This window comes from Lytechinus pictus, chromosome 3 (genome assembly GCF_037042905.1).
Source record: "Lytechinus pictus isolate F3 Inbred chromosome 3, Lp3.0, whole genome shotgun sequence".
NCBI lineage: Eukaryota > Metazoa > Echinodermata > Echinoidea > Temnopleuroida > Toxopneustidae > Lytechinus > Lytechinus pictus.
In genome coordinates, this window is record NC_087247.1 from 3,308,036 (window position 1) to 3,330,910 (window position 22,875).

The following is a 22,875-nucleotide window of genomic DNA, read 5'->3' on the forward strand; positions in this document are numbered from 1 at the left end:
TCATGAAGATGCTGACACTTTCTGATGTGTCTGCATACTCTCATGTAGACAGCTCCTCCTGACTGGTTCGATCCAAGTTTAACTATCTTGGTATTAAAAGCTAATGCTGCAAAGTTGGTGTTCCTATTCAAAGCTCTTGACATGAAATAAGGATCAGTTTCTTTGGAAGAATTTCATGACTCAGAGCTCACATTCTCTGAAGAAAAACATTTTTAATTCTCAAGCCAAGGACTGAAGATGACATGCTAAAGAAAACTGCATATATTTTTTGTTTAAACCTCCTTTCTTTTTTGAGCCATAGTTGGAACTCTTTGACTGTTTCAAAACATTGACTTGCAAAGTTGTGACCGATAGGGAAAAAATTGCAAGTTGATTTGAATTATTTTTTTTACAATAAAGTTGTTTGGCAGTTGTTTGCAGTTTTGCTAAAAATAAAAAGTAATGGGTTCTTCAGCTACAACATTACTACAGTGTATGTTAGATGTAAAAGAGTAAAATAAAATATGGGTTACCAGGAAAATGCAGATTTTGTTGTTGCACTCAATTCAACACAATAAATGCTCACTTTAGGCAAAGGGCACGAATGGTTATTTTTTAAAAACAAATTTTTGGCATTGCTCCTATGTGTTTACGATTGTATGCTCGATCTGTAATGAAAATTATAAGTCAGAAAAAATTGGAACCGGTGGTATTCGAACCTGCCATCTACTGCTTTCCGGGCAGCGACTTAACCACCAGGCTATTCTGGCCCACGGCCAAGTCATGATGAACTGGAATTCAAATACCCTCGATCCTCTTCTTTCTGACTCATTAATATGCAAATGCAGTACGCCGTTAACAATAGATACTAAATGAAGAGGCTTTAATATGAGGAAATTATAATTTATAAACAAATTTTCGGCATAATTCCTATGTGTTTACGATTGCATGCTCGATCTGTAATGAAAATGAGTCAGAAAGAGGATTGAAACATTGAGGGTATTCGAATTCCAGTTCATCTTGGTGGCCGTGGGCCAGAATAGCCTGGTACGCAGTAGATGGCAGGTTCGAATCCCACTGGTTCCAATTTTGTCTGACTTATGATTTTCATTACAGATTGACCATGCGATTTAAATCAACGTGATTTAAATCCGCTAATCCTGATATTAAGCAACTTCAAAATTTAATGTTATGTTTCAAATTGATATATGCCCAAAAAAAATGTCTAGTTTGTTTGTCGATTGCATTATCAGTAATTCTTTTTTTAAATCTTTGTATATTATGTATTTTTTCATTGTCATATATACATGTACTCATGGTTGTTAAAACAGCCATGTAGCTGATTAGGGCTTCTACCGAGAATGAATAAATAGATCAATCAATTTATAATCAATCAACTGAATTACCAGAAATTGATCTATTCAGAGTCAAGAAAGAAGGAAATATTCCTAATATATGGGTAGTTTCCTTCAAAACGTTCAAGGAAATATCAACAGAAGATGAGCATTTTATGGTTGAATAAAATTTGAAATGTGAATTTACAAACAGCTCTTATTTAAGGTTTTTATTTCTTTTGGTCAAATGGTTGATGATAGCTAAACGGTTATTTTTTAACGGCCTGTTTGAACTGCGTTTAAACGTTTTGACACAGCCCAAGTTTCAAGTCAACAACAGATTTCAAACAGCATTTGTTAGCTTTTGTGCTCATGAACACTGCATAACATCATTTCTTCTGCTTTTTAATGTTAATTTCAAAGATCCAGACCGGACCCGAAAATGAAATTGATAAATTATATACCAATCGAAAGCTTATAAGCTACTAAATACACCAAAGTATGCTTTATGCATTTTCACCGCTTCCCAGCTGAGTATTTTGCTTAAGAATATTCCAATTATCGGGTTTCGAACCCCGCTTAGAAAATAGGCTTTATTGTGCTTTTCACCTGCCTCGAGACCGTGACATCACGTTGTGTAAGAAGCGTCGTGATTCCATAGGTTTGTACACAGAAAAACTGGGTGATTTTTTTGCTTTCCAGATAACGCATTTCATTCTCTTCACTTCTATCACAGAGGGATATCACATATATTTTTACCCACAAGCTTGAATTTATGAAATCTGCAGTTTTGAACTAGTTTTTGCCATATTTTATTTCCTGCTTATTTGGCGCAGATTTCAATTCTATCTGCATTTAGATTATGTATAACAACTTTTCCTGACATAGCAATTTAGGCCCAATAAGAGCCAAACAAAGAAATCACAAAAAAGGTAGTGAATAGTTGTAGGTTTACAACAATTTGAACAGTGAATAATTTTGAGTGCCATTTTCATCTGAAAACGAAAAAAAAAATGGATTCATAACATGGAAATGGAAGAAAATACCCAATGCTTTTGTACACAAACCTATGGAATCACAACCCTCCTGACACAACGTGACGTCATCATTTCCAGGCGACGTGGGGGTGCTCAATCGAAGCGTACTTTGGAGGAGCAGTTTCTTTGATTTTTATTTAATATTTTTAACTATTGGAAGGAGATATATGTAATATTTTTGGTATATTCGTATTGTATGAATCATTACCTTTATTTTGATATATGATTGTTTTTACACCGGTCAGGGTCTTTAAGTGTTTTGTTCATGTATGAACTATATTGTTTCTTGTGCCTCTTTGAACTTGGCTTCAGGCACATATTGTCCATTCAGATACTGTACATTGTATGCAATGAAATCAAGGATACATGTTTGATGTTTGTTCAACACAATAATAGAGTCAGACTTCATATGTTAAATTGCAGAAACAAAAGAACAAACATCAAAGTGAAAACTTTATGGATTTATTATTCATTGAAAATTTAGTTACAAAAACATGCAATCCTACACTAATTCCTCAAATTAGATAATTCCATAATGCAAGAAACCACATGTATGTCACATCAAGGTCAATTATTGGAATTTTTTGTTTGTCTTAAATGTGATTTTGGTTGAAATTAGAAATAATGTTGATACATAAAGCTTTGTTTTCATGCCTCTTCCCTCCAAAGTGAAGTTAAAAACATCTTTCTGGGTCATCCATTTGTCACATTTTTGTTCAATATTATTTTATTGCAATTGGGCTGCGCTGAAAATATAGTGTAGACTTTAGAGGGCAAGTCCAAGAGATCATGCACCTTACATTTTTCTGAGATTTTCACCCTATGAAAAATATTTATCAAAACATGTGAGTGTGCTATGATCCTTCAATATTTTGGCTACAATATCATCTATGTAGCAATTGTATTTATTTCTTATGTAAGTCAAGATGAATTTTCACATCTAAGGGGACATTTCCTTGGACTTGCTCTAGAATGGGTATAAAGTCCACATTCCAGGTGTTCGCATGCGTTTCTTGAATCAGTAGTGCATGTCCATGACTCATGTTACACAATATGTTTATTTTGCCTATGTAAATAAAATCAATCAAAATATACATGTATTCATATTAATGACATCAGAGGTCTCGTGAGAACTCGGGTGGTTAAATGAATATGTCATGTTCTATTTTGTGCAGATACATGTAGGTCATTGTAATTCTGTCTTTTATTTGGCCTGTTTGCACTTGTGAAGTCGACAGTTTTATTTTGTACAGTATTTTCTTTGCATCACTGACGCAATTACCCAAACTGCTTGTCAATAATTTTCTAGTACATGCATGCACACTTTCTTCGCATTATTGAGACAATTCCCTAAACTGCTTGCCAATAATTAAGTTAATTCAAATAGTAGGATAAACCCCAACCAGGGAAGTGGGAGTTACTTTGGTATTTATGGAAGCTCATCAAGCATTTGAAATGCCATGTGAAAAATTCAATCATGTTTTTTTTTCTGTAGTCTGAATGCAATTCAATCAATTCAGTAAAATAATCTCACATGATTCAAAGTAAAAGCTTCATTGAAGACTTCCATTAAGGTGTATATTAAAAAAACTGCTGATTTTGGATCTCCCCAATTTATGCTATATTGTGGATTTTTAACTAGAGTGGTGCAAAACCCACTTCACTTTAAAGTCTTGTTGATAGTGGTGTGCAGTGTTAGGGGAAAGTATTTGCAAGTAAATCAGCAAAGTTGTTTGCTTTCTAAATATTCAACAACAAAAAATTAACAATTACATGCATCTTAACACTGTCGGAAGCGGAGTGTCATTCACATTATAGAGCATATATAGATACATGTAGTATAGAAAACGATTGTGATTGACTTGTTTACTTTGGATAACTTCCAGGTTGATTTCCCAAATTTCATTCAATATGAGGATGTGCCTCCCACTGAGGTTACCCTGTTCCGTTGATAATACATGTTGTGCATGTTCATTCATTTATTTCATTCATATGATATTTTGCAATATAGGTACGTGTACATGGCACTTTTATTCACATGAAATTTAAAACTGATGAAATAATGGTCATGTGATTGTCTAAATTCCATGAAAATATGTGAGACATTATTTGACATTCCAGTGATTCATTATTGATTTAGAATTCAAATTTCACTCACATCTTCATCTTCGATCTACATGTATAAACCTACAACCTGTATTATAATTACATTTTGAGTACTGTTCTTAATAAAACTGAATGTCCTTCACAAATGAGCTATTTATGGAAAACAATGGAAGGTGTTGTCATAACCACCAGTATATTCATTCAGGATACAATTGAAAAATGATATTCCCATAATATTACATTATTGGTCATGTGCTGTAAACATGTCATTGGTATAAAACAGATACATGTAGACGTGGAGACAGCTATTAACATGTCTACATGTATATGGTTAAGAAATTATGGCACATTTTGAAACGTTTTGAACTTTTGTTGATTTATTTTTCATTGTCTATTATCATTCTGTAATACAACTTTCATGAGTCATGATTGATAAATGCAGTGCAGCAGTTTATACAGACTTTATGGCAATGTGGACCTACACGTACTTGTACAGTACATGTACGTGTACAGTATGAGGCCAAACACATATATGTAATGATGCATAAAGCAAAGTTAGAATATTATGCGAATCGCTGACATTGTTAACAGAAAGCTTGCATTGATGTGCATGTACTTCAAAAGGAAAGGCACATTGATCACTCCTACATAAATTTTCTAACAGCTTTTTGAAACATCCCCTGGCGTTTAGTCTACACATAACTTCTTGTATAGCCGACTTGAATCTGATTGCTAGTGTAAATTTAGGCGCAGTCCAGATGTTATCCGGATTCAATACCCTATGCACAATAAATATGAAAGGGCAGTGGGTAAAGAGAAAGATATGGAATCTACATGGTAGCTGCACCTCCAAAATATTGTACTCTCGTCTCTACCTCTCTATCACCACCAGAGTTTTACTGTATGTATAAAATCCCCTATATCAGGGGTTCTCTAACTACGGCCCGCGGGCCGGATCCGGCCCGCGGAGATTCTCAATCCGGCCCGCGAGACTCTACTGGGGTTTTTTTTAATCACTATTAAGTCACAATATGAAACTAATCTAAATATGATTACATTGTTTATCCATGTTGACCTAACCGTAATAAAAGTAATGGCAGTCAAATTAATTTGACTTTTAAACAAAGTTTAATGGAGTCTTTTCTGTCTGTTCGATCTGCTTTCTTATTAGATGACCAGCGCTGTTCTCACCATGTTTGGATCTACATACAGATGCGAAAGTGCGTTTTCCACAATGAACATTTTAAAGAACTAACTCATAGTCATACCGAGGTACCTTGACAGGGGCCTCGGAACGGTTTTCAAAGTAGCCGGGGGGGGGGGGGCTGGCCATGCAAAAATCACAATCATATGGTCATTTGTTTTTATGTTTTTACATGGTTGGCCCCCGCTTGACCAGTGAACATTTGGCAATTACACCTTTTGTGCCAAGGTTCAAGCAACTTGTTGCTGACAGACTGTTACGTTTCCCATATTGAAAGTGACTTAGACTCTCGTTGTATTTTGATTTTTTTTCTTCTAATTTTGCCTGCGTTCCACATGAAACTGTTATAAATTTGTAGGATTAAATGCTCCCAAAATAAGACTAGAGCCAGATTGCACAAGAGAGCATCTAGGACCCAGACCGCACATTTTTTTCCTTCTAAGTATCCACTTCACCCTGGCCCTTTCAGGTTTACTTGAAGTCCTATCTGGCCCTTCAAGGAAAAAGTTTGAGAACCCCTGCCCTATATCAATCTTGATAATCTGGGTATCTCACCCCTTAAATATAAAAAGGATGGTGACTGGGAGAAAATACCTTCCCTGTATGAAGTCTAGCTTTCGCTACAATTATTGTACTATACAGTTATCTTTCCATCACTTGCATGGTAGTATTATGTCATAAAAGTATTGTAATCTTGATGGAACCTGGATTCAGCACCCATGTTTTTAAATAGTTATGAATATGAAATGGTGGAGGAAAACAGAGGGTGTCAGAGAAATCCAGCTCTCTCTTCAAAACATCTCCTCCCGTCTTCATATCACACTTGAAGTGCCTCAAGGGTACATGATCTTAAAGGATGGTGCAAAGGGAGAACAAATATGCACGCGTCCATACTCATCCTATCTCGTGTCAGAACTGGGACCTGTTCAGACTGGTGGTTTACGCTGCATTTTCGCGCTGCCTTTTGTTGAATTAAAGGGGTACTCCGGGCTGAAAATGATATATAAATTCAGACTGAAATTTAACTAGCCAAACACTGAAAAAAATTAAGCAAATATCCGATAGAAAATGAAGTTATTGAATTCTGAATGTTTAGTGTGCATTCTTTTATGAAAACAAGTAAATGTATTCTATCATGAATTTGCATTAGTTGGGCGGACGATGTCATATCCACATTTTCCTTTTCATAGTTTTATTACATGAAATCAGAATTATTTCATCTTTTCACTTACAGACATGTGTGCAAAATTTGTCTCCCTTTTAACAAAACAAGTTTTAGCATTGCTGATATTTTAGGATGTTCTAAACAATATTTGACAAAGAAATCTATGTATATACATGTACATGTACATGTTAATTAGTGTATTATGCTAATTACAACAATTACAATGTACATTGCTTGAAATAGAAAACTACATATAGTCAGGGTGCTACATATCTCTTTTGAAGCACTTGCCCAGTCGGGCAAGTGAATTCCTAAATAGTTGGAAAATACTTGAGTTGGAAAATATATTTCACTTGCCCGGAAAATCTCTTTCAAAACGTTTTACCGCTCCAAAAGAAAGAAGTGCAGGTTTATAAACCATTGCTTTTTTCCCCCTCTTTTAAACATGAACTGGCCTATGTACCTTGTATTTGCCTGCCATGACTGACATTAGTGTCAATATGCCATATGATTAATTTCATCTATCAAATATTTTCATGTACTTTTGTATATGTCAATGGCACAAAATAAAAAAGAGAATCACTAAAAATAATACTGAATACAAAGAAAGAAAGAAAGAAAGAAAGAAAGAAAGGAAGGAAATAAATAAAGAATGAAGGAGAGAGAAAAAGGAAAGAAAAGAGAACAGAGAAGAAATATGGAGAAATGAAGTAAAGAAAATGATGGGAAAAAATGAAAAGAGAGAGAGGATAAATCAGGATGAAAGAAAGAATAAAGGAAAGAAAAAAATGTTTCCTTCATTCTTTGAAATAAAGAAAGAAAGAGAGGAAAGAAAAAGAAAGAAATGGAAGATGAATTAATGTGTGAAAGAAAGAATGAAGGCGAAAAAGAAAAAGAAAGTAAGAAAAAATGAGGAGGAAAGAAAAAGGTTTCCTTCATTTTTTAAAGAAAGAAATAATTATGAAAAACAGGGAGGAAGGAAATAACATTGAAGGGAAGAATGAAAGAAAGGATGAAAAGAGGTAGGAAAGAATGAAGGGGAGAGAGAATGAAAAAAAAGAGAAAATAATGGAAGAAGGAAAGAGAACAAAAAGAAAAAGGAGTGGAAAGAAAGAATGAAGGAATAAAAAGAAGAAAAACATGAAAAAACAATGAGGGAAATAAGAAAGAATGAATGAAGAAAATAAATGAACACAGAATCAAAGGAAGGAAAGCTAGGAAATAAAGATAAATGGAATGAAAAAGGGAATTCAGGAAGGATAGAAGAAAGAAGGAATGGATAGAAAGAAAAAAATTAGAGAAAAAGAAAAATCAGGAAGGAAAGAAAGAATAAGGGAAAAGAAAAGGAAAAACGAATAAAACCAAGAGAGAACTGAAGAAAGAAAAGGATGGAAGAAGGAGAGAAGGAAGAAGGGATGACAGAAAGAAAGAACAAAAAGAAGAACGAGAGGAAGAGAGAAGGGAGCAAACAAAAATTTAAGGAAAGAAAGAAGGAAGGAAATTAAGAAAAAAAGAAGGAATTAAAGTATGAAAAGGAAGGAAAGAAAAATGAACAGAGAGAGAGGATCAGGAAAGAAAGCAAGGAAAGATTGAAAACAAAGATAGATGGAACAAAAAAGGACAGCAGAAAGGATAGAAGAAAGGATGAAGGAACGATTGAAAAGAAAAAGAAAGAAAGAATGAAAGGAAGGAAGGAAGAAAGAAAGAAAGAAAGAGGAAAGAAAGTTCAAACTTAAAAAAAATCCAATCATCTAAAAAAAAATTACAGATATGTTTTTATATATCTTAAAATTGATAGAAAAATAAAATGTTTTAGAATAAAATTTTAAAAAAATCAAAGTGAAACCTTGTCAAATTTGAAAATTAGGTGAATCATCACGGCATCACACACACACAGCTACAAGTTCACACCGATCTCAAGACTCAAAACGAAAGCTGAAAACTCAATAACTTGCTTCTCTGATCACATCACCAAATCAGTGATATGAGAATCGATATAATTATAACAAATTCCCGCCGATTTTGTGATTATTTTGGTGGAAAAAATATTTTTCATTGAGATTGTTCACTCTGATCGGGGATGTGCAGGTCCGGAGTGCACAGCCTGCATGCCTGCCACACACGGGCGGGAGGCCCGGCCATGTGCACCGGCTAGTACATGTTTGTATGCTGACATTGTGTGTGTGTGTCTGTGTGTACATGTAGATTTAAGAAAATAGTGCAATTACCGGCTTGCAATATGAATTGAGGGAAGTTGTTCACTTTGTTTTTTCTCTCTCTCTCTTTTGTATTTTTGCTTGTGAAATATGGGAAAACTTTGAAAAATTTCATGTCACAATGAGAATTTTGCTTGCCCGATTCGGGCAAGCAGTTTTTGTCTTTGCTTCAAAACACTTGCCCGACTCTTTTACTTGCCTCGGGCAATCGGGCAAGCGCTTATGTCGCACCCTGATATAGTGTCATAAATTAATTCTGTGTCATTGGAAACCCTAAAAGGGCTGTAGTATTAATGTTTTGGGGTTTTCTGGATAGACATTCACACATTTTTGCTAATTAGCTCATTATATTAATTATGTTATGATGATTCCATTACTTAAAGAGTAAAAACTAGTGTCATGAATGGATTCAGTGTCACAGGAACCCTTAGAAAAATTGTCTTATTAATGGTTTAAGATTAGACATGACTAGCATATGCTAATTAGGCTAATTTAAGACTGATGACAGTCTTTCTGGTTTAAGATTAGACATGAGTAGCATATGCTAATTAGGCTAATTTAAACAATGCTAAATGTTGCCAAGGTGGCAACCAAGCTGAAGTTACTCCAATACCCATTTAGAACACCAAAAAAATCAACAAAAACCCCTGCATTATTATTTACAAAGAGAAAGGAAAATCCTTATATGCAGTGATGGGATTTTTAATAATCATTGAACTTTTAATATTAAGAAATGAAGTGTTGATATTTTCTGGTTATCCTGCTATCTGTGCAGGTTTAAGAATGAAACACCTGTGACATGTACTTGTATATATATATGCACCAAGCAAATTTTTCTTGAAGGTTAAGGTCAGAGCTCCACCCCCTGTGTGACAGACACTATTAGAATGATGATGGAGCTACATGACTTGTACATGTACATGTACTATTCATAGACAGACCATACTCTACTCACATTCAGGGAAAAACAACTAATTTTCATTGCATAGTACAAATCGCCCTCATCGTTTAGTATAAATTTGCTTTCTCATGAACAAAAATCATATAATTACAAAAATTGGAATGAGTGTAAAAACACTAGTCTGAATGGACCTCCTTCACGAGTATAGTGAATGGTGTGTAGTGTATGTAGAATGTGCAGACTCCCTGTGGCAATTATTATGTATCGCTGAGCTTACTTTGACCTCCTGTCATTCGTCTGCATATTGTACCTAAAGGCTACAGGTGTAGTACACTGCTGTAGGTTTTCTTTTCTCTCTCTGTATAAAGGAGTTTAATGAAATGATAGACCCCTCAAGCTGTTCTTATTATATAAACGTTATATTTTCTGAGTAAACTGTCGTTCAAATGAAAGTCAATCTTGTATCAAAACTAACCTCGGTTAAATGACAGCACCCCTTTCATTTTTTTATTTTAAAAAAAATGAAGCATCTTAGTGAAATTATTCGAATTCAATTTCATTTGGAGCTGTCAATTTAATCAAAATTGACAAGCATCCCCACATTTTTTTTCTTATGAAAAAAATGTAATACTTTATATGCCAGGTGCGTGTATATTATGCCAGCAATTCGTCAAATGCACTCTGACTCAACTTCATGAATGTTTTTGTTTAATACATTTTTATTTCTTTTCATGACATTTTCTTTTCTACAGTAGATCAGTATTGCTTAAAGTGCGCGCCATAATTACATGTATGTGCAATGACATGTTGCCTGAATAAAGATGTCTTAGGTCTACACCAATACACATCTTTTTAAAAAGCCTTGTATTGGGAGCATGTGCAGTACTGCACATGTACATTCATGTAAATACAGTGTGACTATATGTGAGTTTTGAATATTCTTACATTTTTATTTTGTGTTGTAGATCCTTGCTGTGTGTATGTTTGCCACGACTGCTGGGTATGCCACATCATATTCCTTCTCAGCATCATGTTCTCCAGGACACACGTACATGGTGCAGGTTAAATACCCATTCAGGTACATGTATGACTTAATGTTGTTAAGTTGGTCATTTGCAAAGAATAGTGAAATTTATTCATTAATTATTTTAGACTGCCTAAATGGTGCTTCGCCTAAAGTTTTTCTGACACCGCTAATGATGAAGGAAATTTCATAGGTTATGCAGAACGTGGCAGTTATACAAGTAGGAGTTAGACCAACTGGGCTTTAGACTGAAAGACAGCTAGACTATGTAAGATATTAGACAAATTGATATCTGTGAACCAAATTGATGATAGAAAGTGTGTTTAGCCATGATAGTGGTAGACATTCTGAGTAAAAGACCAAATGGATACAAACCAATTTTAAAAGAGTATTACTTGTAGTGGTACTTAAAGCAAATTGAATTTTAGGTTCCATGAATACCAAGGAAATGTGGATTCTCTGATACAATGGCCAACTTTAATATTTTGTACAAAGCTATTTACCATGTACCTTGTTGATATTCATTCTTTCTTTTTGTCATTCTTAGTATTGAGAGCAGCGCATTGCCTGCACTGTGCAATTCAACGACAGCACCTACAGTGTCCTCAAACCCTTCCGGATCAGCGCAATTCTTTGTAGCTGTTGGGGTGCTGGCAATGCTCTATACAATAGGTTCAGTCCTGTGGTATGTTATCTACGAGGCTAGGTACCCAGAAAAGGAGATCCACTATATGTGTGTGAGTAGTATCTCAATTTTCATTTTTCAAAGCCGATTAATGTGTGTGCTTTAATAGGGATTTAGACACCATCCAGATTAACCCAGGGAGCTCCGGCCGGAGCCGGAGCCCAGGACTCATCTGTGTAATACTAGTCAAACGTATACTCTCCAACATGAGGTAGAATGTGGTCGCAATAGCACTCCAAATAAAAGGGGAAAAAAATTAATTATGCACTTAACCTCGTTTATATGGATGAAGGTCTATCGTGACACAGAATTCCTGACATCGAGGGACAAACTGGACCCTCAAAAAAAGGAAAAGTTCTGTCTCGTTCATTCTCCTTCTGTCAGAATTGAAAACAAAATGGCCGATCGATACCAAAATGAACGTGACATAGACGTCTAAATTTTCCTTGGGTTACATCCAGATATAAAATCACCCAGAGTAGAACAAGATTTATGAACAGCAGACATTATGCAATGCCACTTGAATTCTTATTTCACTTTTCCCAAGGGCATATTAAGCTGTGTACACAGTTAAACAAAAGACAAGACAAGGGTTCTATTTCAAAAGTTTGAATTATAGTAATTTGGTGTTAAAAAATAAAAATGTAGAAAGTTAGCTTATCTGAAAGGGAAAACTTCTTCTTCATGCTGTCAGGATTTTTTGTCATAGTCAAACCAAAAGCTAGCTACAAGAGATTCTTTGAGACCATGTACAGTATTTCCTGGCTGCTGAAAGTTTCAGGTTGTTTACGCTGCACATGCTTGAGTGAACCCCCAACTTCAAGTATCATTCTCTTTTCATTCTTTGTAGCTCTCTCTGAAATTCTTCAACATTGAGTCAAGCACTCGTTTTGCAGGTTATTGATTGATCAAAATTATATATTATTTTTAATAAGGCTTAGGATCTGCTGTTTCAAATTTTACGAAAAACTTGTGATGGGCTGTGAGGCAGATATATGTAATGCATGCCATATAGTGGAAAGGTTCAAATCAACAGGAATCAGGGGTTAAAGTTGCACTGGGGCTCTTTGATTTCACCACTGAAATGCTCAAAAAAGCGCTGGAGATTGCAAAAGCGCTCCTTGAAAATCTCCATTCACCGTCATGTTAAAGCAAATCCCATGTAGCTGATTTCGGCAGACGCAGTTTTTTGCCCAACAGGAAACAAAGGTCAATCTCATATATCCTTTGTTTTATTCAGCATTTTCCCCTTTATGAAGGGTATATATACTGACTCTCGCACCATGATGACACTCCCTGCTTCTGTTCCTTTCCGTCTTGAGCATTCTTCTTGTTCAGACCAACCTTACTACTTTCCCTTTTTGCCATATATTTCCATGTAATCTTTGATCTTCACTTTCCTCTTAAGCCATCTACTTCCAGATCCCATGCTCTTTTCACTGGTTCATCATCTTCCCTCTGGTAGCATTCATCTTTTGTTGTAACCTTTATTCAGGATCTGGTGCTCTCAGGGGAGCATTTCATGAAACGATTTGTCAGTTATTTTCATTGACTATTTGTTATAAACTACTGAAATCCTTGCATCTGATTGGCTCAGAGCAAAATAGCCACGGAAAAATCACTATTTGAAATACTCCCCAATGTGTTCAGGCTAGTAGAAGTACCTTTTTTTTTAATTTCTTTATTCGCAGGATCTGGTGATCACAGGTGTGTTCGTACTACTGTTCTTCATCTCATCATGTGCGTGGGCTGCAGGGCTTAATGATGTCAAGTACTGGACTAACTTCAACCACCTAAAGGATAGTCCCACTGTCTACGGTGACGTATGCGGCCAGAATGGTGTCACCTGTGAATCACAAACAAGCCCAAAATATTTATCTCTCAACTTTTCAGTGGTAAATATATTATCCGATTTGATATCTGTAGATTAGTTTAACAATAGAGATGAAAATCCATTCAAATCAAGCCCCTGCTTCTTCATTTGTAAGTTTTGTTGTGGTTTATGTAGTGATGGTTCGGTGAGAAAACATGGTTTGAGTCGTGGTTTGAAATATCCATGCATGTTTGTTATGTGTTTGCTTGTGCAGAGGTGTCTTTGATTCCATGTTAATGTTGATCTTAAGGTGCATGAAAACAATTAAAAGAAACTGCCGAGAAACTCGGTCATCACCCCGGAAAAAAGAATAGTGACTTTCAATATTGTAATTGTGAAACTTTTGAATTTTGACCTTGCCCCACATTTCAAGGCACTGCACCTCCATGTGAACCTTAATCATATCATGTAGGGTATCATTTTAAAGAGAATTAAATGATCTATTCATTGATATTAATTACACATTGATATATACTAAAACTGAGGAGGGATTATTGATCAAAGTAGGCCTTGGTAATTTTCCACAAACCTGGGTCATTGTTCCAGGGTTGAAGTTGTAGTCTGGAAACCATGAATATTCGGTGGTATTCCTAAATGACTAATTTTTCTCTCGCAGGATCTTATAGATTCTCTGAATAGGTGAATTTCTATTTCTGTTCCTGTATAACAAAGCTTTATGCATTTGTATTTTTGTCCAAGTTATTTTGCACATTTATATAGATGTACCTCTTAAGTCTTTCCCATATATCTCTTTATCTTTTTGTACACTACAGGTATTTGGTTTCCTCAACACGATCGTCTGGGGAGGCAACTTGTGGTTCATCGCCAAAGAGACAACATGGTTCAGGCAACGCATGGAGAACAAAGCTGGAGTTGCTGGAAATCCCCCTGCTAATCCCAACACGGTTTAATCCTCACCCATCTCTATATAGATAGTGCATTCATATGCCCAGCCGTAGTCCTAGGTTTGTACCAGTTGGTTTTATCCTGGCTCGTCTAATTCTAAAGTTTGCTAACTCCACTCTAACAGTTTGATTACTTCATTCATTTCGTTACATTTTCCTGGGTCTTTTTTTAAACATGAGGTATAAAGAAAACAAAGTATGTGTATAATAGTTGGTATATAGTATTGATGTACCAAAACAAACTACTAGTGATATTATAAGAATACTAGTGATATAAGTGATAATGTATTAGTTTAAAAAATTCATTTTTTTTAGATAAGCAGTTTGCCTAAACCTGCAGTTTTGGTTCATGACTTTTGCTTCAGCGACAATTGCTCCGATGAAAAATCTACTTGTTAAGCCAAACACAAAATGCAACCTCCAAAACTAAATAAACCCTATTCCTTCTGAGATATTAAAGGACAAGTCCACCCTAACAAAGTCGATTTGAATAAAAAGAAAAAAAAAACAACGAGCATAGCAATGAAAATTTCATCAAAATCGGATGTAAAATAAAAAAGTTATGATATTTCAAAGTTTTGCTTAATTTCACAAAACAGTTATATGCACATCTTTGTCGGTATGCAAATGAGGAGACTGATGACATCATCTACCGTCACAAAAATATTAAACCTCTTACTACGTCTTCATTTTCTTTTCCAAAAATATCTTAAATTGATATGCAACACTCATGTAGTATTTACTACAGACGAAGCAGCAGTGACATTGTAGTTTCCTAACATCTCTCTATATTTAAGGTGAGGAACATATTGAGGTGACTAATGTCTTGAATGGAAAATGATGGTTATGATGACTGGGGTGCTAAGGAAAAGTGTTGTCCAATATAATAGATGAAGATTGAAATACAAACCCATGGAACATTGCATTGTTTAAACTTTTTTGTTTCATTCAAATCTTAATATTGAATTAACTGGAGTTGATCAATTTACTGACATCAAATTGAGAAGAGGGAGAGAGGGGGGAAAAATAAAAGCTTGTCAGAGGTTTACTCGACTGCCTGGACATAACATAAAATCATGTTTTGAGCTTGTTTTCGATATTCAAGTTTAGTAAAAACACATCAATGTTACATTATATTATATACACCACATCATGAAGTCTTCTTAAAAGCATGGAAGCGTAAAGAAAACACTTCAAATTTGACTTTGTTAGTACACTGGCTTACAACAAGGAAAGCAGCTCATTTTCTTGGTATGAATATGCAAGGTTTAAAGTTACATGTAGATCCAGTGTAGATATAGAAGAAAAGAAATACTTCCAAATATTGTAAATTGATTCAATGAAATAGATGGGTGTACAAATTGTTTTGTCGTGTTTCAGATGTACATGCTTTTATTGTAAAATAAACAGCCAATGCTTGGCCTATTGTAAATAATATCTACAGCAGACTTTGTTGCAGTGGTGTATTCATTGAGAGAACTCATGTGATAAATCATTACATAACCAGATAGATAATGCATGGTCTTAATGGGGCTCCATATGCCAAACCTAAAATGTATATTTGGTATTGACATTCTTTTTTTTTTCTTTTGCAAGTACTTTACCTACAATTAAAATGAGAATTTTTTATACATTTTCTGAGAAAAGATTTTTTGTTCATCTTTTGGCATGTAATTGGAAAGTAAATTACATGAATTACAATGCAGGTATGTTGCAACAATATTATCCCTATGATTATATATTATTATCTTTACTTAAAAGCTCTTTCTGCAAGTTTTTAATGATTTTTTTTTTTTGCACTGGAAACGAGATAAGGATAATGATGCTATCGAGATGATGACATATATTTCTGAAAGGCTTACTTTGTAATCCATGAACATTTCATCATGCTTTTCAGTCACCGTGGTGACATTGGATCTTCGTATGTCAAATAAGGTTTTCCTGGATATTCTACTGTAAATGACTGGCAACTTTTGCCCTTGATTTATTATTCTTTCTTCTTGTTCCAACTTTCTGTGTATCTTGCTATTTTAGTTTATTAGTTTCATGTGAAAAAAGTGCAATTTCTATTGCAAAAATAGATAAATGAAGTAATGTTTGGTTAAATGAAATAGCAAGAACATTATTGTGTAATTACCGGATGACATCTGGGATTGAATATTGCAATTTCTGCTTTCTATGATTTTGTTAATACATTTTCAAATGGAGATGAAGGCATTGTGTCTGTATGCACCTTTGACTGCCATAATTACCTTGTATCATGAAAATCATTGTATCATTTCTGTGCCATAAAGAGATACACTCAATCTTTTCAATTGTAACTCCTTTAGTACAGTAAATGGTTTCCCGATTAGACTAACAATTGATATCAATTTTACCATTAATTGTATGTTTTATGTAACAGGGTACTGATGTCTGTCAGCAGATTACCTCCTCCATTCTCTTGAAATTCAAACAATTGCATGAGTATTCCAGTGCCAGTTTATGAAGAGATTTTAGACTAATATTTGAAATTGAATATTAACTGTTACTAAAAAAACCTATCCATTGTGCCTATATTTTGGTGATATTAAAGCAGATACGAACCAATAACGCCATCTTGAGTCCTCAACTACTCATACCTGGCCAGTTTCCTGACCCATAATGCTAGTGTAGTTTTGTAATGTAGACCCACTTGAATGATAACATGCTAATTAATTACTCAATACATTTATACCGCAATAATTATCTTACTAAGTAGCAAAACAATTACTTTTCCTCTCTAAACATTTTATATTCTCTATACAAATGCAATTATAGGTCAATTTATTATCTGTAGTATTAGTAGATATCTTAAAACATATATAACACACAGTCATTGAAAGACCACACTCAGTTCACTCCCCCTTTAAAAACCATTTGGTATGAATATGAAGGAAGGGAGTATACAAGCTTTTAGTTGGTAGACAGGTACAAATATATCTTATGATCCTAAACATTGATAAGTAGTTATTGTATTTATAAACAAAATAATCATACTACCCTGAATGCTATATAAAGATATATAATCATTCAATAAGTCCTTTATTTAAGTATTTGTATAGAAACCTGTTTTTACTTGAAAGAGGTGCCATGAAGATTTTACATGGAATATTTGACGGATACCAAAGTTTACTGAATGAGAATTAATATAAAAATAATTACATGTATTATCATGTGGCATTTTAATGGCCATTCAGTGGTATATTTCTATTCCTTTGAATATACACAGTATCAGAATTGTCAGAAATGTACTCGATTCTCCTATCCTCACAAATGAACCAGCATGAGTGTTTTGATAATGAAATTTTTGAATATGAGTGTGCAGTTTATTATACATCTTCTAAGGTATGTATTGATGGAAGGGTTTCGTTTATAATTGATTCTTCCATTATGTTCTGTTTTGTATCCTAATAAAAAAATGTAACAAATTCTTGTGTTTTCTTTATAATGCTTTTTCATTTCTACCTTTCAAACTGAAGTTGATTGAGAAATTGCAACCTCTGTGAAAGGGGTTTGATGTTGAATGAATATTTTAAACTTAAAATCTTGCCCATCTTGGATGCTAGAAGACAGCTGGTTAGGAGTGGGGGGTCTGGGCAATTTTGGAAAATACAAATTTTGCTCAATTTTGACCAGGTCGCGGGTAAGGCGCAAGACCCCTAGACATCATTCTTCTTTATTCTTTGTATATCCACCCATTCGGATGCTAGAAGACCCCTCGGAGCAAAGACGGCTTGTTTGGGGGGTTTTTGGAAAAAACTTATTTTGCTCAATTTTCCATAATTCCACCAGGTCGCGGGTGGGGCGAGAGACCCGAAAATTTTTTCGACATCATTCTTCTTTATTCTTTGTATATCCTACCATTCGGATGCTAGAAGACCCCTCGGAGCAAAGACGGCTTGTTTGGGGGCTTTTTTGGAAAATACTTATTTTGCTCAATTTTCCATAATTCCACCAGGTCGCGGGTGGGGCGAGAGACCCGAAAATTTTTTCGACATCGTTCTTCTTTATTCTTTGTATATCCACCCATTCGGATGCTAGGAGACCCCACAGAGCGAAGACGGCTTGTTTGGGGGGGTTTGGAGGGCTTTTTTGGAAAATACTTATTTTGCTCAATTTTCCATAATTTCAACCAGGTCGCGGTTGGGGCGAGAGACCCGAAAATTTTTTCGACATCGTTCTTCTTTATTCTTTGTATATCCACCCATTCGGATGCTAGAAGACCCCTCGGAGCAAAGATGGCTTGTTTGGGGGGGGTTTTTGGAAATGACTTATTTTGCTCAATTTTCCATAATTTCGACCAGGTCGCGGGTGGGGCGACAGACCCGAAAAATTTTTCGACATCATTCTTCTTTATTCTTTGTATATCCACCCATTCGGATGCTAGAAGACCCCTCGGAGCGAAGACGGCTTGTTTGGGGGGGTTTTGGGGGCTTTTTTGGAAAATGCTTATTTTGCTCAATTTTCCATAATTTCGCCAGGTTGCGGGTGGGGCGAGAGACCCGAAAATTTTTTCGACATGGTTCTTCTTTAGTCTTTGTATATCCACCCATTCGGATGCTAGAAGACCCCTCGGAGCGAAGACGGCTTGTTTGGGGGGGTTTTGGGGGCTTTTTTTTAAAATACTTATTTTGCTCAATTTTCCATAATTTCGACCAGGTCGCGGGTGGGGCGAGAGACCCGAAAAATTTTTCGACATCGTTCTTCTTTATTCTTTGTATATCCACCCATTCGGATGCTAGAAGACCCCTCGGAGCGAAGACGGCTTGTTTGGGGGGGTTTAGGGGGCTTTTTTTTAAAATACTTATTTTGCTCAATTTTCCATACTTTCGATCAGGTCGCGGGTGGGGCGAGAGACCCGAAAAAATTTCCGACATCGTTCTAATTTATTCTTTGTATATCCACCCATTCGGATGCTAGGAGACCCCTCGGAGCGAAGACGGCTTGTTTGGGGGGGTTTAGGGGGCTTTTTTTTTAAATACTTATTTTGCTCAATTTTCCATACTTTCGATCAGGTCGCGGGTGGGGCGAGAGACCCGAAAAAATTTCCGACATCGTTCTAATTTATTCTTTGTATATCCACCCAATCGGATGCTAGGAGACCCCTCGGAGCGAAGACGGCTTGTTTGGGGGGGTTTAGGGGGCTTTTTTTTTAAATACTTATTTTGCTCAATTTTCCATACTTTCGATCAGGTCGCGGGTGGGGCGAGAGACCCGAAAAAATTTCCGACATCGTTCTAATTTATTCTTTGTATATCCACCCATTCGGATGCTAGGAGACCCCTCGGAGCGAAGACGGCTTGTTTGGGGGGGTTTAGGGGGCTTTTTTTTTAAATACTTATTTTGCTCAATTTTCCATACTTTCGATCAGGTCGCGGGTGGGGCGAGAGACCCGAAAAAATTTCCGACATCGTTCTAATTTATTCTTTGTATATCCACCCATTCGGATGCTAGGAGACCCCTCGGAGCGAAGACGGCTTGTTTGGGGGGGTTTAGGGGGCTTTTTTTTAAAATACTTATTTTGCTCAATTTTCCATACTTTCGATCAGGTCGCGGGTGGGGCGAGAGACCCGAAAAAATTTCCGACATCGTTCTAATTTATTCTTTGTATATCCACCCATTCGGATGCTAGGAGACCCCTCGGAGCGAAGACGGCTTGTTTGGGGGGGTTTAGGGGGCTTTTTTTAAAAATACTTATTTTGCTCAATTTTCCATACTTTCGATCAGGTCGCGGGTGGGGCGAGAGACCCGAAAAAATTTCCGACATCGTTCTAATTTATTCTTTGTATATCCACCCATTCGGATGCTAGGAGACCCCTCGGAGCGAAGACGGCTTGTTTGGGGGGGTTTAGGGGGCTTTTTTTTAAAATACTTATTTTGCTCAATTTTCCATACTTTCGATCAGGTCGCGGGTGGGGCGAGAGACCCGAAAAAATTTCCGACATCGTTCTAATTTATTCTTTGTATATCCACCCATTCGGATGCTAGGAGACCCCTCGGAGCGAAGACGGCTTGTTTGGGGGGGTTTAGGGGGCTTTTTTTTTAAATACTTATTTTGCTCAATTTTCCATACTTTCGATCAGGTCGCGGGTGGGGCGAGAGACCCGAAAAAATTTCCGACATCGTTCTAATTTATTCTTTGTATATCCACCCATTCGGATGCTAGGAGACCCCTCGGAGCGAAGACGGCTTGTTTGGGGGGGTTTAGGGGGCTTTTTTTTTAAATACTTATTTTGCTCAATTTTCCATACTTTCGATCAGGTCGCGGGTGGGGCGAGAGACCCGAAAAAATTTCCGACATCGTTCTAATTTATTCTTTGTATATCCACCCATTCGGATGCTAGGAGACCCCTCGGAGCGAAGACGGCTTGTTTGGGGGGGTTTAGGGGGCTTTTTTTTAAAATACTTATTTTGCTCAATTTTCCATACTTTCGATCAGGTCGCGGGTGGGGCGAGAGACCCGAAAAAATTTCCGACATCGTTCTAATTTATTCTTTGTATATCCACCCATTCGGATGCTAGGAGACCCCTCGGAGCGAAGACGGCTTGTTTGGGGGGGTTTAGGGGGCTTTTTTTTAAAATACTTATTTTGCTCAATTTTCCATACTTTCGATCAGGTCGCGGGTGGGGCGAGAGACCCGAAAAAATTTCCGACATCGTTCTAATTTATTCTTTGTATATCCACCCATTCGGATGCTAGGAGACCCCTCGGAGCGAAGACGGCTTGTTTGGGGGGGTTTAGGGGGCTTTTTTTTAAAATACTTATTTTGCTCAATTTTCCATACTTTCGATCAGGTCGCGGGTGGGGCGAGAGACCCGAAAAAATTTCCGACATCGTTCTAATTTATTCTTTGTATATCCACCCATTCGGATGCTAGGAGACCCCTCGGAGCGAAGACGGCTTGTTTGGGGGGGTTTAGGGGGCTTTTTTTTAAAATACTTATTTTGCTCAATTTTCCATACTTTCGATCAGGTCGCGGGTGGGGCGAGAGACCCGAAAAAATTTCCGACATCGTTCTAATTTATTCTTTGTATATCCACCCATTCGGATGCTAGGAGACCCCTCGGAGCGAAGACGGCTTGTTTGGGGGGGTTTAGGGGGCTTTTTTTTTAAATACTTATTTTGCTCAATTTTCCATACTTTCGATCAGGTCGCGGGTGGGGCGAGAGACCCGAAAAAATTTCCGACATCGTTCTAATTTATTCTTTGTATATCCACCCATTCGGATGCTAGGAGACCCCTCGGAGCGAAGACGGCTTGTTTGGGGGGGTTTAGGGGGCTTTTTTTTAAAATACTTATTTTGCTCAATTTTCCATACTTTCGATCAGGTCGCGGGTGGGGCGAGAGACCCGAAAAAATTTCCGACATCGTTCTAATTTATTCTTTGTATATCCACCCATTCGGATGCTAGGAGACCCCTCGGAGCGAAGACGGCTTGTTTGGGGGGGTTTAGGGGGCTTTTTTTTTAAATACTTATTTTGCTCAATTTTCCATACTTTCGATCAGGTCGCGGGTGGGGCGAGAGACCCGAAAAAATTTCCGACATCGTTCTAATTTATTCTTTGTATATCCACCCATTCGGATGCTAGGAGACCCCTCGGAGCGAAGACGGCTTGTTTGGGGGGGTTTAGGGGGCTTTTTTTTTAAATACTTATTTTGCTCAATTTTCCATACTTTCGATCAGGTCGCGGGTGGGGCGAGAGACCCGAAAAAATTTCCGACATCGTTCTAATTTATTCTTTGTATATCCACCCATTCGGATGCTAGGAGACCCCTCGGAGCGAAGACGGCTTGTTTGGGGGGGTTTAGGGGGCTTTTTTTTAAAATACTTATTTTGCTCAATTTTCCATACTTTCGATCAGGTCGCGGGTGGGGCGAGAGACCCGAAAAAATTTCCGACATCGTTCTAATTTATTCTTTGTATATCCACCCATTCGGATGCTAGGAGACCCCTCGGAGCGAAGACGGCTTGTTTGGGGGGGTTTAGGGGGCTTTTTTTTAAAATACTTATTTTGCTCAATTTTCCATACTTTCGATCAGGTCGCGGGTGGGGCGAGAGACCCGAAAAAATTTCCGACATCGTTCTAATTTATTCTTTGTATATCCACCCATTCGGATGCTAGGAGACCCCTCGGAGCGAAGACGGCTTGTTTGGGGGGGTTTAGGGGGCTTTTTTTTAAAATACTTATTTTGCTCAATTTTCCATACTTTCGATCAGGTCGCGGGTGGGGCGAGAGACCCGAAAAAATTTCCGACATCGTTCTAATTTATTCTTTGTATATCCACCCATTCGGATGCTAGGAGACCCCTCGGAGCGAAGACGGCTTGTTTGGGGGGGTTTAGGGGGCTTTTTTTTAAAATACTTATTTTGCTCAATTTTCCATACTTTCGATCAGGTCGCGGGTGGGGCGAGAGACCCGAAAA

At 36.8% G+C, this 22,875-nt stretch overlaps 1 protein-coding gene across 1 annotated transcript in view; it reads left to right on the forward strand.

Moving 5' to 3' along the window:
• Positions 1-17,878, forward strand: part of LOC129256041 (synaptophysin-like) — a 35,119-nt gene extending 17,241 nt beyond the window's left edge. The window contains exons 3-6 of the mRNA XM_064096154.1: positions 10,908-11,020; positions 11,514-11,703; positions 13,343-13,546; positions 14,298-17,878. Coding sequence (XP_063952224.1) covers positions 10,908-11,020; positions 11,514-11,703; positions 13,343-13,546; positions 14,298-14,435 — 645 coding nt within the window. The 3' untranslated portion in view covers positions 14,436-17,878. The remainder of the gene's footprint in view (positions 1-10,907; positions 11,021-11,513; positions 11,704-13,342; positions 13,547-14,297) is intronic.
• Positions 17,879-22,875: the final 4,997 nt, after the last annotated feature.